Below are 13,035 nucleotides of genomic sequence, written 5' to 3'. Positions count from 1 at the left end.
CCCACCACTGGTACTATACTTGGCACCTAAGTAATCAGTGACCCAAGTTCCAAATGACTGATTAGATGCAGCATTCAAGTAGTTGTGCAAGTACACCTGCTCCGGATTGGAAAGGAAGGATGCAATATCAACCTTATCACGTGGTGGGAAAGGTATATCCTCAATATGCTTCCAAAGATTGGCATAAGGATTTGAAGGTGCAGCAATGGATTTGGCAAGCATGATAATACTTCCTGCAATTGGATCATTCTCTAAAGCTTTAGCATGTTTTGGTTTGTCCTTTCGATGCTTCTTCATAGGTGATTTCATGTTTTTGCGCTACATACCAAACTAAAGCCTACAGCTTGTGGACTGCTACAGGCAATAGTGTGTTTAACCGGTGGACTACTATGAGCAATAGTTTCTACAACTACTGGACTACTACGAGCAATATTTTCTACAACTGCTGGACTACTACGAGCGATAGTGTCAGAATCATTCTCAATATGTTCAGCAGTTAATGAATCATCACTCCCTGATTCAGACTTATCATCTTCGACATCCAAAGTGTTCTGGTCAATAGCTAAGAATTCATTAGCTTGTGCAGATTCTCCAAACAGCTCTTCCATGAGATGGAAGAATTTGATAGGCCGAGTAAGATAGTTGTATTTTCCTGTCTGCAACAAATATTAAGTAGTAAGTCCAACAGTGCCTTCAAGAACTATATTAATCATGTACGTAGTTTTTCACTGAAGAGAATATATACCAACATCTAACTAATTAGTGCACAAGCTAGAGACTTATGTACATGATATAGTGCTTATTCGTCGACATAAGGTATGCAATGGATAAACTTACCCCAAGCTTACAAGGCAATTTCTCTGAGTAGGTAAGATTGAACTTTCTTGATGCTGCATCAAAACCATTGCCACTCTTGGCCATAGCGTGACTTATCCAATTCCATTTCTCCTTGAATGCCCTGAAGTGACGATAAACTTGGTGTCTGGTAGCTCCAATTCCAAATGTAGCATTCAACGCTTCTGCACACAGATGGTGGTGGTGTTGCTTCCACCTAAAGGTAGCAGGTTTGTCCTTTTGGTAGTCAACATACCACTGAAGCATGAACTCAGTGGTGTCATCAGTCCATGTTATGTACTTCTCACGATATATAACGTCAGTACTTCCAATTTTATTTTGCTTACCCATGCTATAAACGAAGGACAACAAGAAGTAACCATTATTATTAAATATAAAACAAACGATGTACTAGTTGCAGAGAAAGAAAGTTACTGCATTTAGCAAAGTAATCATATTGTTTACTTACAGAAGCACAAGTGCATTACTACAGTACACAAAATGAGTACACAGCTGCAAAAGTACACATACAGACCCAATATTAATAGTCCAAACCAACCCAAAAGACACCAGCTGCACCTAGCACTAACTAATTGTCAACGGTAACATTACTATTAAGTCTATCACTCCACATTTTCTAGGCAATTGAATCACGCTTGGCAGCCGACTCACGTACATCAGCATCTTGATCAGAGATACGATTCTTACTCCTCGGTAGATGGTCATACCAAGTTGGCTCATCGTATATGAACTCATCAACACTGTCATCCAGTATCCAATTATGAAGGGCACAACAAGCAATGACCACCTTGGTTTGTGACTTTAGGGGTATGAATGGCTTGTTACTAAGAATCTTGAAGCGATTCTTGAGAGCGCCAAATGCTCGCTCAACTATTGTCCTAAGTTGGAAATGGCGATGATTGAAAAGCTCTTTTGGACATTTCGGGTCATGGGCTCCTTGAAACTCTTTTAGGTGATAGCGAATACCATGATAGGGTGGCAATATGCCTGGCCTAGTGGCATACCCAGCATCAGCCAAATAGAATTTCCCTACAGTCAAAGTTAAAATAGCAGGCTAGTGTTAATTTATTAAGATGAAACTATATACGAATTTTAAAAATCCATTAATACCTTCAGGGATTTTGAGTCCATTTGGATGAGACAGGGCATCATGCAACACGAGAGAGTCATGAGCAGACCCCTCCCACCCTGTTAGGACATAAGTGAAGTGCCATGTCTATTTGACCAAGGACCAATTACGAGGTTGCAGAACAGCAGAATCAAGCAATTTTCCTTTTGTTTCGATCTGAAGTTTGAACGATGCAAGGATCCAAACAAATGCCGAATGCCCATGTCTAAAAAACGTATAGATTGGTGGAGGTATGCACAAAGAGATCAAAGGAGCAGGATTTCATGATTAAAAATACCTTAATTTTTTGACCAACGGATCTAGGAGATGGCTACTATGCTCTCACACACTTTGCGTCAGCACGTCGATGCAGCAGATATGTAAACAGAAGATAAATTAGAAATTTATACCTACAAAATTGATGGAGGTTTGTAGTGGAGGAACACATGCTAGTTGGAATAGATGGATTGATTGGAGAGGATCGGAGAACCCACCAGATCAACGCAGCAATCGATGAAAGGAGTCTCCTACCCCATCTATACTCGAGGTAGGGCCCCTTTAATCTGCAACAGGAACAGGTGAATGGGTGATGGTCGAACTCCGGTGTTGATGATGGCCGAGAACCTGGGAACTCGAGGAGAGTAGCTGATGGCGGGCTGGCCGGTGGTTGCGAGAAGAGAGAAGACGGAGAGGCAGAGTCGCAAAGAGGATAAGAGCACAAATTAGGAAGGGGAATAGGGAGCGTGGCAGGAAAAGCCAAAACGCGGGCCAGTTGGATGTTGCCGATGTGCCCAAAAACATCGGCACGTCGATTCTTTAGATTTGAACCAATCGAGCGTCAAAAAAATTTAGCCTTTGGTTGGGCAAATTTTGGTGCCCAACCAATCAGGCCCAACCAAAGTATGTGATGGATCAAAGTGTCTCTTCACTGAATGAACTGAATCTTATCTAACTTTTCTTTGAGCTGTCATTGTTAACTGCATTAACTCAATGGAAGTCTCCCCAACTGTCTTTCAACCGTTATGTTAACTAGGATGTCATTGACAAGTTTGACTGTTGAGGATCGGAGTTGATGAAAGAATAAAGATGCAGGGAATTCCTCCAACGCGGGGTCCATCACCCTTCCTTTGCCAGCGAGATCTGGAATTGATAACAACACAGTTGTATGAAATTGCATTCGTTGATTGATTTGGCATCTATCAACCTTCCTTTACCCATCCCAAAGATTTCTTGAAAACAAGAGCAAGTCTCATACTACTAGTCGTATGATCTGTTGCAGAATACTACTACTACAATGCACGTGTTCATTGTGGCCTTACAAAGCAAGATTGGCAAGAGTCAAGACCGCAAGAGGTCCAAACGCACTCTCAGTAAACTCAAGGCAAAACATATATCGGCAAGAGATCCAGCGCACTCACAGTAAACTCAAGGCAAAGGTTTGTCGGTGGTGGTTCGTGCCAGTTAAAATTCCGTTTGATTATTTTAGGAACGTTAAATTCCGTTTGATTTTGTTTTTTTTTTGGCAAAACCGCTCCCCATCTTAGGCAAAATTTAGCTGGGCCGCTATTTAGCCCCGTCGTCGGCCCAATTGACACGGACATGGGCCCTGCCACACTTCCCTACTTATTGGCCAAGGCCCACACCCGTAATCGTTGTACAGGCCACCAATCCACCATATGTGCGCTTCCCGCTAAGTTAAACTTCTATATGGCTCAATTCAAAGTTTGTCCTTTCATGACAGATTGATAGTTAGTCACTATATCTCTATGTACTTCCATGATCCATAAGATGATAAACTTATCATATAATTACCCCCCTACACCCCATAATACACATTTTACCGTGCGTGTCTAGATTGTGGCATTTTCATGCTGACATGATGAACTCCACTCTCTTCAGATCAAATTGCACACTAACATGCATCCCCGGTGATGTCCTCCACACCATTTAAGCACTATTGGGATGTAACGGCAGGAGGCGGTACACGTCCATACGGCAAAATTGAGGCTGACATTCTTCTGCTCTGTCCCAATGAGTCGGGAGATTTGTGCAGGATTGGCTCCAGTCAGTGTAGCTGTAGGGTGTATGGGTGATCAGATCACTGTCAGTTGCTCTCAACGGAGACGTTAGACTTCGCACTGGTGGATGGCCGGATGCGTGCCGTTCGTGTTCTTGCTTTAACCCCTGGTGCACTAGCTGGCACGCGCGGTGGCTGTTCTGCTCCGTTTCTCAATCAGCTTTCGCCTTTACACGCCAGGAGCAGAGAGGGATGTCCACATGACATGGGGGATGTGCCCTCTTGGTTGCCTCGTGCGCGCACTTCTGAACATGAGGCATTCGTTAGGCATTGCTTGGTAGCGTGGATCAGAAAAATAATACGGAGTATCAGCGTAACGATGCCTTGTTGCTCGCCAGCAATCAAGTGGAGCTCGTGTGTAACAAGTTTAACAGCTACCAGAGATTCAGAGCTGCATCATCACAGCTCAAACGACAAAGTTTAGCAGTACCGGATTCAGCGAGTATCTCAGGGTAACCACACGTCGTGTTCAAGTCCAATAGGGGTAGGTACGGGCTGAATTTCTGACGCAAGACTAGAGAAAAACTGTGTTTGCGAGAGACTGCAACTCCAGAAGACTAGTAGCGCAGACTGGCTGGTCAGCCTTTCTGCCGTTCAAGATCCGACTGAATCGACGTGAAAACAATGGCGATCGACATCGACAGTGAGCAAGACAGGGGCAAGGCATCCTTAATTATTTGCAAGCGGACAAGCCTGCAAGTTAAACCCAAGCGAGTTTTTCCGTGTCGTTATCCCGGCCGGTAGCTTTCACTGACGCCGGTGATGCCGCTCCGTTGAACTTGAACCGGGCAGAGCCAAGCCAAGCCCTAACCCATACGGAGGTCACTGTTCCTAGTCTCCGCCACGAGGTCAGTCCTCGAGTCAGACCCGTCTCAAGACTCCCAGAGTCCCCGGCTCCCCGCAGCATGTGGCTGCTATGGCTGCCTTGTAGTTGTAGCAACAGATTGATTTTGTTTGGTGAAGAAAAACTGGCGCGGAATCTTGGACTCGTTTAGCTCTGCTTCGCTCACAACACAGATGCTTTAGAGGTTGTAAAAGAGTTCTCCTTGTCGGTGAGCGGTGACAGTCGTTCTGATTGTCGCTCGGTAGACTTGTGTAAACGTATCTAGCGGTGGTGCCACCGCGACGACGTGCTGTTCATGCAGTCCAAAGATTCGTGGACATGAGGTCGATCGACGGTACGTGGCAGCAGTGGCGGATGCTGCTCAAGAGGAGCTTCTTCTTCCTCATCCTTCTTTTTCCTTCTCCCTTTCTCTTCTTTTTTCTAAAAATCAGGAAGATGTTTAAAAAAGCTCCACTATCCGAGAGGCGGTAGCGGAGCTTAAGCCCCATCCACCCCACCACTAGATTCGCTCCTGCGTAGCAGTAGCACTACTGGGTGGGAGTTGAGTCGAATGATGAGCCAATGACTCAACAAGTTGTTGTTTCTAGACTTGCAAAAGAATCTGGAACAATAACAAATTCTTTTATGAAGATTGGTTTTTATCGTGAGTTTTTCTATCGAGGGTTTTCCTCCGAACAACAAAGAGGCGGCTCCTCTCAATCATCCTGCCGATCCATCAAGGATTTGTAAATAATTGCGTGATCAGGATCGGATCTCTCCTGGATGCGCTGGTTTGATCTCATCGAGGTCTCATCTTCTCATCGTGGTTCGTCAAGGCCGCGGGTGGAAGACCTACTTAGGGTTTGGATTATTTTCTGAATAAGACAATCCCTCTATCTATCCTGTTGCTGCTGGTGTTTATTTGCCGTTGATCAAACAGAGTTGTTTTATCCTGCCCAGAAGCACTATTATTATATTAAGTCTTTCTACTGCTTGGTTTAATCAAACGTGACCATAGTATTGCTATTTGTTTGGTCCTATTTCCTGAGATATAGTAGCTACCTCGTTGGTTCTTGATGAAAGTGTCACTACGACATTCTGACTACCTGTTCGACAATATTATTATCTGAGAAATTATTATTTGTTTTGGACAAAATTCAGAGAAGATATACTTAGTTATTAAGTACCGTGAAAGATTGGGACATAATCTGGGCACAGTAAGCGTGTCCTTATCAGATGGTATCAGTTTGCTAGGCTCATCGCGGTACATCTTTGGAAATTTTGTTTTGAGAGCCAAGGCTAATTATAGTCGAGTTGGTACTGCTATGACACCTTCGAAGGAGCGATGACTTGTTGACGGAGGAGGCAGGCCGTGACATGCGACTTTTTCACTGTCATTGTGTAGTGAAGGACAGGTATGTTTGTTTCTCTATTGACAACAAGACCACAATCAATGTTGCTGGTAGGAAACTTATCAAGGATTTGAAGCTAGAAACAATGCCGCATCCTCGACCATACCTGCTGCTATGGTATGATCGTATCCTTCATATCAAGACTCAGGTGAAAGTGCAATTTTCCCTAGGACCATATTCTTCTGAGGTTCTCTGCTGTTTTTAAGCACAAGGTATCTGGTCCCGTACATGCATCCATCGATCGTTATGAGCAGAGGATTTTGAAGCCTCTGTAAACAGTGTTGATGTTTGAAACGACAGATTTTTGTTGAGTAGAGGTAGTGGCAAAAATATTTATTTTGTTTTCAGAAAGAATCGAGAAAAGGCCCACGCACAATTTTCAAATTTCAATCACACTTGTTTACTCCTTTGGGTCCTTGTACAACTTTTACTCTTCCCGAATAACCTGCTGCCGCTTGTACAAAGTAGGGCCAGAATCCTAGACCACAAGTCAAGACCACCTCGTTGATCGGCACGGCAATTTTCTACTCTTGGATAGCTATATAAAGGTCGACAGGGAGTGTGCCGACAGGGCCAGAATATTGCAAACGAAGACCGGCCGTAAGGAGGAGACAGTGGCACAGGACACAGCAAGTGTGCCGTGAGCTACACCCTCGCTCCGCCCGAGCTTCTTCTCCGTCTCGCCATGTCGAAGCAGGACGCCTCCGACGGCATCCCTGCCGCCGAGGCGCCGGCTAAGCGCCGTCCCCTCAACAAGTACGCCCTCGCCTGCGCCATCCTCGCGTCCATGAACTCTATCCTCCTCGGCTACGGTACGCGCGCGGCACGCACACAATAATTCCAAGCACCTGTTGCCATGCACCGCGTGGGGCGTGTGCCACTGAAGTGTGATCGAGGCAATCCAATCAGGTTCTTAACGTTGTTTTCCTGTACGCACGTTCTGGCAGATGTCTCGGTGATGAGCGGAGCGCAGCTGTTCATGAAGCAGGACCTCAAGATCACGGACACGCAGATCGAGATCCTCGCCGGTATCATCAACATCTACTCGCTCGTCGGCTCGCTGGCGGCGGGCCGGACGTCGGACTGGATCGGCCGGCGCTACACCATGGTGCTCGCGGCGGCCATCTTCTTCGCGGGAGCGCTCATCATGGGCCTCGCCCCGAGCTACGCGATCCTCATGCTCGGCCGCTTCGTCGCCGGCGTCGGTGTCGGGTACGCGCTCATGATCGCGCCCGTGTACACCGCCGAGGTGGCGCCGACGTCGGCGCGCGGCCTGCTCACGTCCTTCCCGGAGGTGTTCATCAACACGGGGGTCCTCCTCGGGTACGTCTCCAACTACGCCTTCCACAGCCTCCCCGTGCACCTCAGCTGGCGCGTCATGTTCCTCGTCGGCGCCGTCCCGCCCCTCTTCCTCGCCCTGGGGGTCCTCGCCATGCCGGAGTCGCCGCGGTGGCTCGTCATGCAGGGGCGCATCGGCGACGCGCGCCGCGTGCTCGCCAAGACCTCCAACTCGCCCGCCGAGGCCGAGGAGCGGCTCGCCGACATCAAGAGAGCCATCGGCATCCCGGAGGGTGTCGGCGGCGACGATGACGACGTGGTGGTCGTAGCCCGCAACAACAAGGGCACCCACGGCGAGGGGGTGTGGAGGGACCTGCTCCTCCGCCCCACGCCGCCCGTCCGCCGCATCCTGATCGCCTGCCTCGGGCTCCAGTTCTTCCAGCAGGCCTCCGGCATCGATTCCGTCGTGCTCTACAGCCCCCGTGTGTTTCAGAAGGCCGGGCTCCAGTCGGACAGCAACTCCCTGGGCGCCACCATGGCGGTGGGCGCGTGCAAGACGCTGTTCATCCTGGTGGCCACATTCTTCCTCGACCGCGTCGGGCGGCGGCCGCTGCTCCTGACCAGCGCCGGTGGGATGGTAGTATCGCTCGTGACGCTGGCCTCGGCGCTGCACGCGATCGACCGGCTCCCCACGGGCCAGCCGACACCGCTGGCCGGGGTGAGCATCGCGGCGGTGCTGACGTTCGTGGCGTCGTTCTCGATCGGGATGGGCCCGATCGCGTGGGTGTACAGCTCGGAGATCTTCCCGCTGCGGCTGCGCGCGCAGGGGTGCGCGCTCGGCACGGCGATGAATCGGATCATGAGCGGCGCCATCACCATGTCCTTCATCTCGCTCTACAAGGCTATCACCTTCGCGGGCAGCTTCTATGTCTACGCCGGCATCGCCGCCGCTGGCTGGGTGTTCATGTTCTTCTTCCTGCCGGAGACGAGGGGCAGGAGCCTGGAGGACACCGAGAAGCTCTTCGGCGGCGGTGACGGCCAGGACGGCAGGGAAGATGAACGTGACGCGCAGAAGAAGTCCACGGAGTTGACTAGCAGTCAACAGCCAGTAGCTACTTGATGGGTGGCATTCAAGTGACCTGAACTGCTAGTGTGTAAGTACTAGTCAATAACACGAACTGGTGATTTGTGGTCGGATTTGTCAGTGCGCGACGGAACACAAGCTAAGTCTGTCAGCAGGCGGGCTGGCAAATCGGGCACTTGCACAACACATGCTTGTTGTAGAAATTAGAGTCAGGGTCCATTCCACCCTTCGGATCCTACATGTTCTTCCTGATCTTGAGCAAGAACTCGAAAAGGGATTCAGGCAAATTTGCGCCCCGAGTAACGACTACATTACCAAATATGTAACATTCCGCAAACAAAATTGGATGCTTTCAATGCAAGTATAAGCATCAAGTGTGTTAAGGGGCGGAGCTCACTGATGATTAGAGGGGCATGGCCCCCCGGCACAATACAATTTGCCAATAAGTAAACAGTAAAAGTGGTACTGTACCATGATATTTAGTTTGCCACTAAGTGAATGAACAGGAAAAGTGGTACTATACCTTGATATCCGGAGGGTCAAAGAATGGGTATGGTGGCGACTGCTTGTCTATTTTCTTCCAAATCGATGTACAGCTTGCATGTTCATCTGGATATGTAGTCGGAACATTATCATTAGCAAATAGTAGGACCGCAATTTTTAATTAAGGGAAACTTAGTCCTCGTCCTTTCTCCGCCATCCTTGTTCAATTTTGGGTGAGAAGGTGAGCTGCCTGCCGGTGACTCTTTCCACGTCGACGTGGATCGCGTGAGCTGTGAGCAGGCAGCAACGAGCCAACAACGAACGAACGAGGAGAGAACTGGAGAATGTGTGTGATTCCCTCACGGTCACGCACGGCCCACGGACGCCCTTCGGCACATGGATGGTCGCTCGGCACATGGATGGTCGCTCGGCACAAACAGGACGGCCCAAAAGTTGCTTCATCGCTTTCTTGCCGTACGTGTGCGCGCATCGCTGCAAACTGAGTGCGGTTCGTTTTACGAACTGCTGGCCCCCCTCCTCAGGCTAAGATTTCTCTTTTTAGTCGCACATAGCTCAATAGCAGCCTCTTTCTGGAAACTGTGATGAAACTTGCTGGAGATTCTTTCAGAAGAAAAGGAACTTGCTGGAGATTGAAAATTCGCTGAAAAATGCTTTCACTGTACCCTTCAAAGCATCAGTTCCGGACTTGCAGTTTTAATTTGGGGCTCAAGAAACTGCATGCATTTCATTTAGGCAACCAGCTTCAAACAAATCCGCCGCAGCAGCGTGATTCAATTTCACCCTAGGCGTGCAGAGACATATCCGAACACAGCGCGCAGTCCACCTGGGCACACCTCACTACCTCAGAAGCCACGCCACAACAGCGGCCACTAGCATCCGTCGCGACCACGCCACGTCTCGCCCATGCACGGACACACAGTGCCACCGTCTCCCACGTCGCCCGCCCGCAAGGCCGCAACACCCCCTGACTCACTGAGGCCCAAGCCTAGCTGCTTATCAAGCGGACCGAGCGCGCCACCACCACTCGGCACAACACACAACCCGCGCGCGGGGATCGGCCTGGGAAGCAGAAAGGATTGTAGCTAAGCCAGATTGGGGGACATGGCGGGGGTGACTGCTCGGTGGCTCGTCCTGCTTGTGGTGGCCGTCTCGGCGGCCGCGACCGCGGTGTCGGCGTCCGGGAAGCACGAGAGATGGAGGATGAGCGGGAGGGTGGGTGGGCTGGTGGTGGAGAAGGAGAGGCGGAGGGTGGTGGCGGAGGCGGAGGCCGGGACGGTCACGGCCGTGGACGTGGCCGACGCGGCGGGCACGGCGTACCGGCTGCACTTCATCACCATGGATGCCGGCGCGCTGTTCCTGCCCGTGCAGCTGCACGCCGACATGGTCTTCTACGTTCACAGCGGTAGGTGACGCTGTGTGCTACGAAATTAATGAGCAGACTTGACAGTCTATATGTCCTTGTACGACAAACTTTTGAGCACCAAATACAAGTGCCACTCTATAAAAGCATACTGTTCTTGTGACTAGTATTTTGGAACTGTGATTCTTGGACCAGGACGAGGTAAGGTGACTTACATAGAAGAAGAGAGCAGTGAACGAAGTTCCCTGGAGGTTGAGCGAGGAGACGTCTACAACTTGGATCAGGGGAGTATCATATTCATCCAGAGCTACCCCAACGCCACGAGACAGCGTCTTCGGATCTACGCCATCTTTACCAGCGAGGGCATCAACGCCGATGACCCCTCGGTAAGAAACCTCCTTCCGCTGCATGGTTTTAATTAAACTTGTCGGAGATGTATTGTTCATATACTTGTGATTGTTGTCCATGTAACAATGCATGCAGAAGCCCAAGGTGGAAGCTTATTCCAGCGTCAGTAATCTGCTCAAAGGGTTCGAAACAGAAGTTCTTCGTCTAGGATTTGGGGTATGTAAAAAACTATGATAAATATTATGCAAATGGCACATATGCGCCTGACGATCAACAAATTAATCGATGTCATACTTTGCAAGGTCCAACGAGAGGTGGCAGAAGCGATCAAAACGGCGAAGATCCCACCATTGATTATACCCTACAACCCACACGAGAAGGGTGACGAGGAGAAGCCCAACTGGACTGAGGACATCGTCGACGCTCTGTTGGGAGTGCGAGACCCGGAGGAGTTTATAAACAATAAGAAGAAGGACAAGCACAAGAAGAAGAAGGACAAGAAGTCCAGGAGCAAGGCGTTCAACTTCTACTCCGGCAAGCCCGACGTCCACAACTGCTACGGGTGGAGCAGGACGATGACCAACAAGGACCTCGACGCCCTGCACGGCTCCAACATTGGCATGTTCATGGTGAACCTGACCACGGTAATTAAGCACGCGATTAGCTTCAGTTCGCCACATTTGACGGCACTTCAATTATTGCAGGGCCCTTGTGCTAACGGCATCAATTGTCCACCAACTCGATTTGCAGGGTTCGATGGTGGGGCCTCACTGGAACCCGAAGGCGACGGAGATCGCCATCGTGACGGAGGGCACAGGGATCGTTCAGACGGTGTGCCCGAGCAGCAGCAACCCTTCAGGCGAGAGCCGGAGAGGCCACCGCGGCGACGAGCGGGGCAGGCCGGGTGGCCGCGGCGACGAGAAAGGCGAAGGCAAAGGCTGGGTTCGGTGCAGGAACACGGTGTTCCGGGTAAAGGAAGGGGACGTGTTCGTGGTGCCGCGGTTCCACCCGATGGCGCAGATGTCCTTCAACAATGACTCGTTCGTGTTCGTCGGGTTCAGCACCCACATGGGCCAGAACCACCCGCAGTTCCTCGCCGGGAAGGGCTCGGTGCTGCAGGCCATCGGCAAAGAGGTGCTGGCCCTGTCGCTGGGCCAGGAGAACTCGACCGCCGTGGGGAAGCTGCTGTCGGCGCAGCGGGACTCCACGATACTGTCGTGCATCTCGTGCGCCGAGGAGCTGGAGGAGAAGGCCGCGGAGGAGGAGCGGAGGCGGCGAGAGGAGGAAGGGGGAGGGAAGGGACCCGGGGAGCGCGAGGAGGAAAAGGAGAGGCGGGAGCGGGAAGAGGAAGAACGGAGGAAAGAGGAGGAAAAGGAGAGGAGGGAGCGAGAGGAGGAAGAACGGAAGAGAGAGGAAGAGGAAAGGGAGAGGAAGGAGGAAGAGGAGCGGCAGAGGAGAAAGGAAGAAGAGAGGGAGAGGCGAGAGCAAGAGGAAAAGCAGAGGAGGGAGGAGGAAGAGCGTGCACGGAGGGAGGAGGAGCAGAGGCAGCGGGAGGAGGAAGAAAGGCAAAGGGAGGAAGAAGAACGGCGGAGGGAGGAGGAAGAGGGTGGCGGCGGACATGGAGACGAGCCGGAGAGTGACGAGCCGCTGCTGTATCGCTTGTCCAAGAAACTAAAGAAGCGCTACCGTGCTGGCACGTTCAAGAGTGGCTGAGCAGTGTTCCAGTCGTTGTCCCGTACAAATAAACGCTGGGCCTCACTCGTTTAGGGGCAGTGGCAGTCGACTTGTGTAGTTGTGTACCTACTTATTTGTGTTCAGTTTGTTGCTGTTTAGCTGCTAAACTATGCTTCTAGTGCATAAGCTTAGCCAACTTGCGTGATCCCACATGTATGAAACGTACCGTAAATTAGCAAATAAGTCTTCAGCGTAATCAGATTGTGGCTACTTTGCTCTGATGATGACACTTGCTAGTGCAATCTGCTACTTGTGCAGTTGTGCAGTCATACACCCCGGTTTGGTTCACTGAAGCATACTTCCAGAAACAAGGTACAGGGAACGCAGGCCGGAGAGCTAGATCGATGCAGCTGATGCGAGCTAGTGGTATTTTAGAATGTGAAGAACGACAATGGATGGATGAAAAAAGACCATAGGGTCCGCCTAAGCCGTATATTTCAGTTCATGTTCTG

The 13,035-nt window shown here is 50.4% G+C and overlaps 2 protein-coding genes across 2 annotated transcripts; both read left to right on the top strand.

Moving 5' to 3' along the window:
* Positions 1-6,500: 6,500 nt before the first annotated feature.
* LOC117836101 (putative polyol transporter 1) lies at positions 6,501-9,167 on the top strand. The gene is made up of 2 exons (XM_034715473.2): positions 6,501-7,087; positions 7,223-9,167. Exons 1-2 carry the CDS (start codon positions 6,961-6,963, stop codon positions 8,671-8,673), a joined length of 1,578 nt encoding a protein of 525 aa, XP_034571364.1. The 5' UTR covers positions 6,501-6,960; the 3' UTR covers positions 8,674-9,167.
* Positions 9,168-9,900: 733 nt separating this feature from the next.
* Positions 9,901-12,819, top strand: LOC117839651 (vicilin-like seed storage protein At4g36700). The gene is made up of 5 exons (XM_034720039.2): positions 9,901-10,543; positions 10,697-10,887; positions 10,985-11,065; positions 11,152-11,493; positions 11,600-12,819. Exons 1-5 carry the CDS (start codon positions 10,243-10,245, stop codon positions 12,560-12,562), a joined length of 1,878 nt encoding a protein of 625 aa, XP_034575930.1. The 5' UTR covers positions 9,901-10,242; the 3' UTR covers positions 12,563-12,819.
* The last annotated feature ends 216 nt before the right edge of the window (positions 12,820-13,035 follow it).

This window comes from Setaria viridis, chromosome 9 (assembly GCF_005286985.2).
Source record: "Setaria viridis chromosome 9, Setaria_viridis_v4.0, whole genome shotgun sequence".
NCBI classification, from domain to species: Eukaryota; Viridiplantae; Streptophyta; class Magnoliopsida; order Poales; family Poaceae; genus Setaria; species Setaria viridis.
Note: the sequence above shows the minus strand (reverse complement) of the source record. Positions and strands in the feature narration are given on the sequence as shown.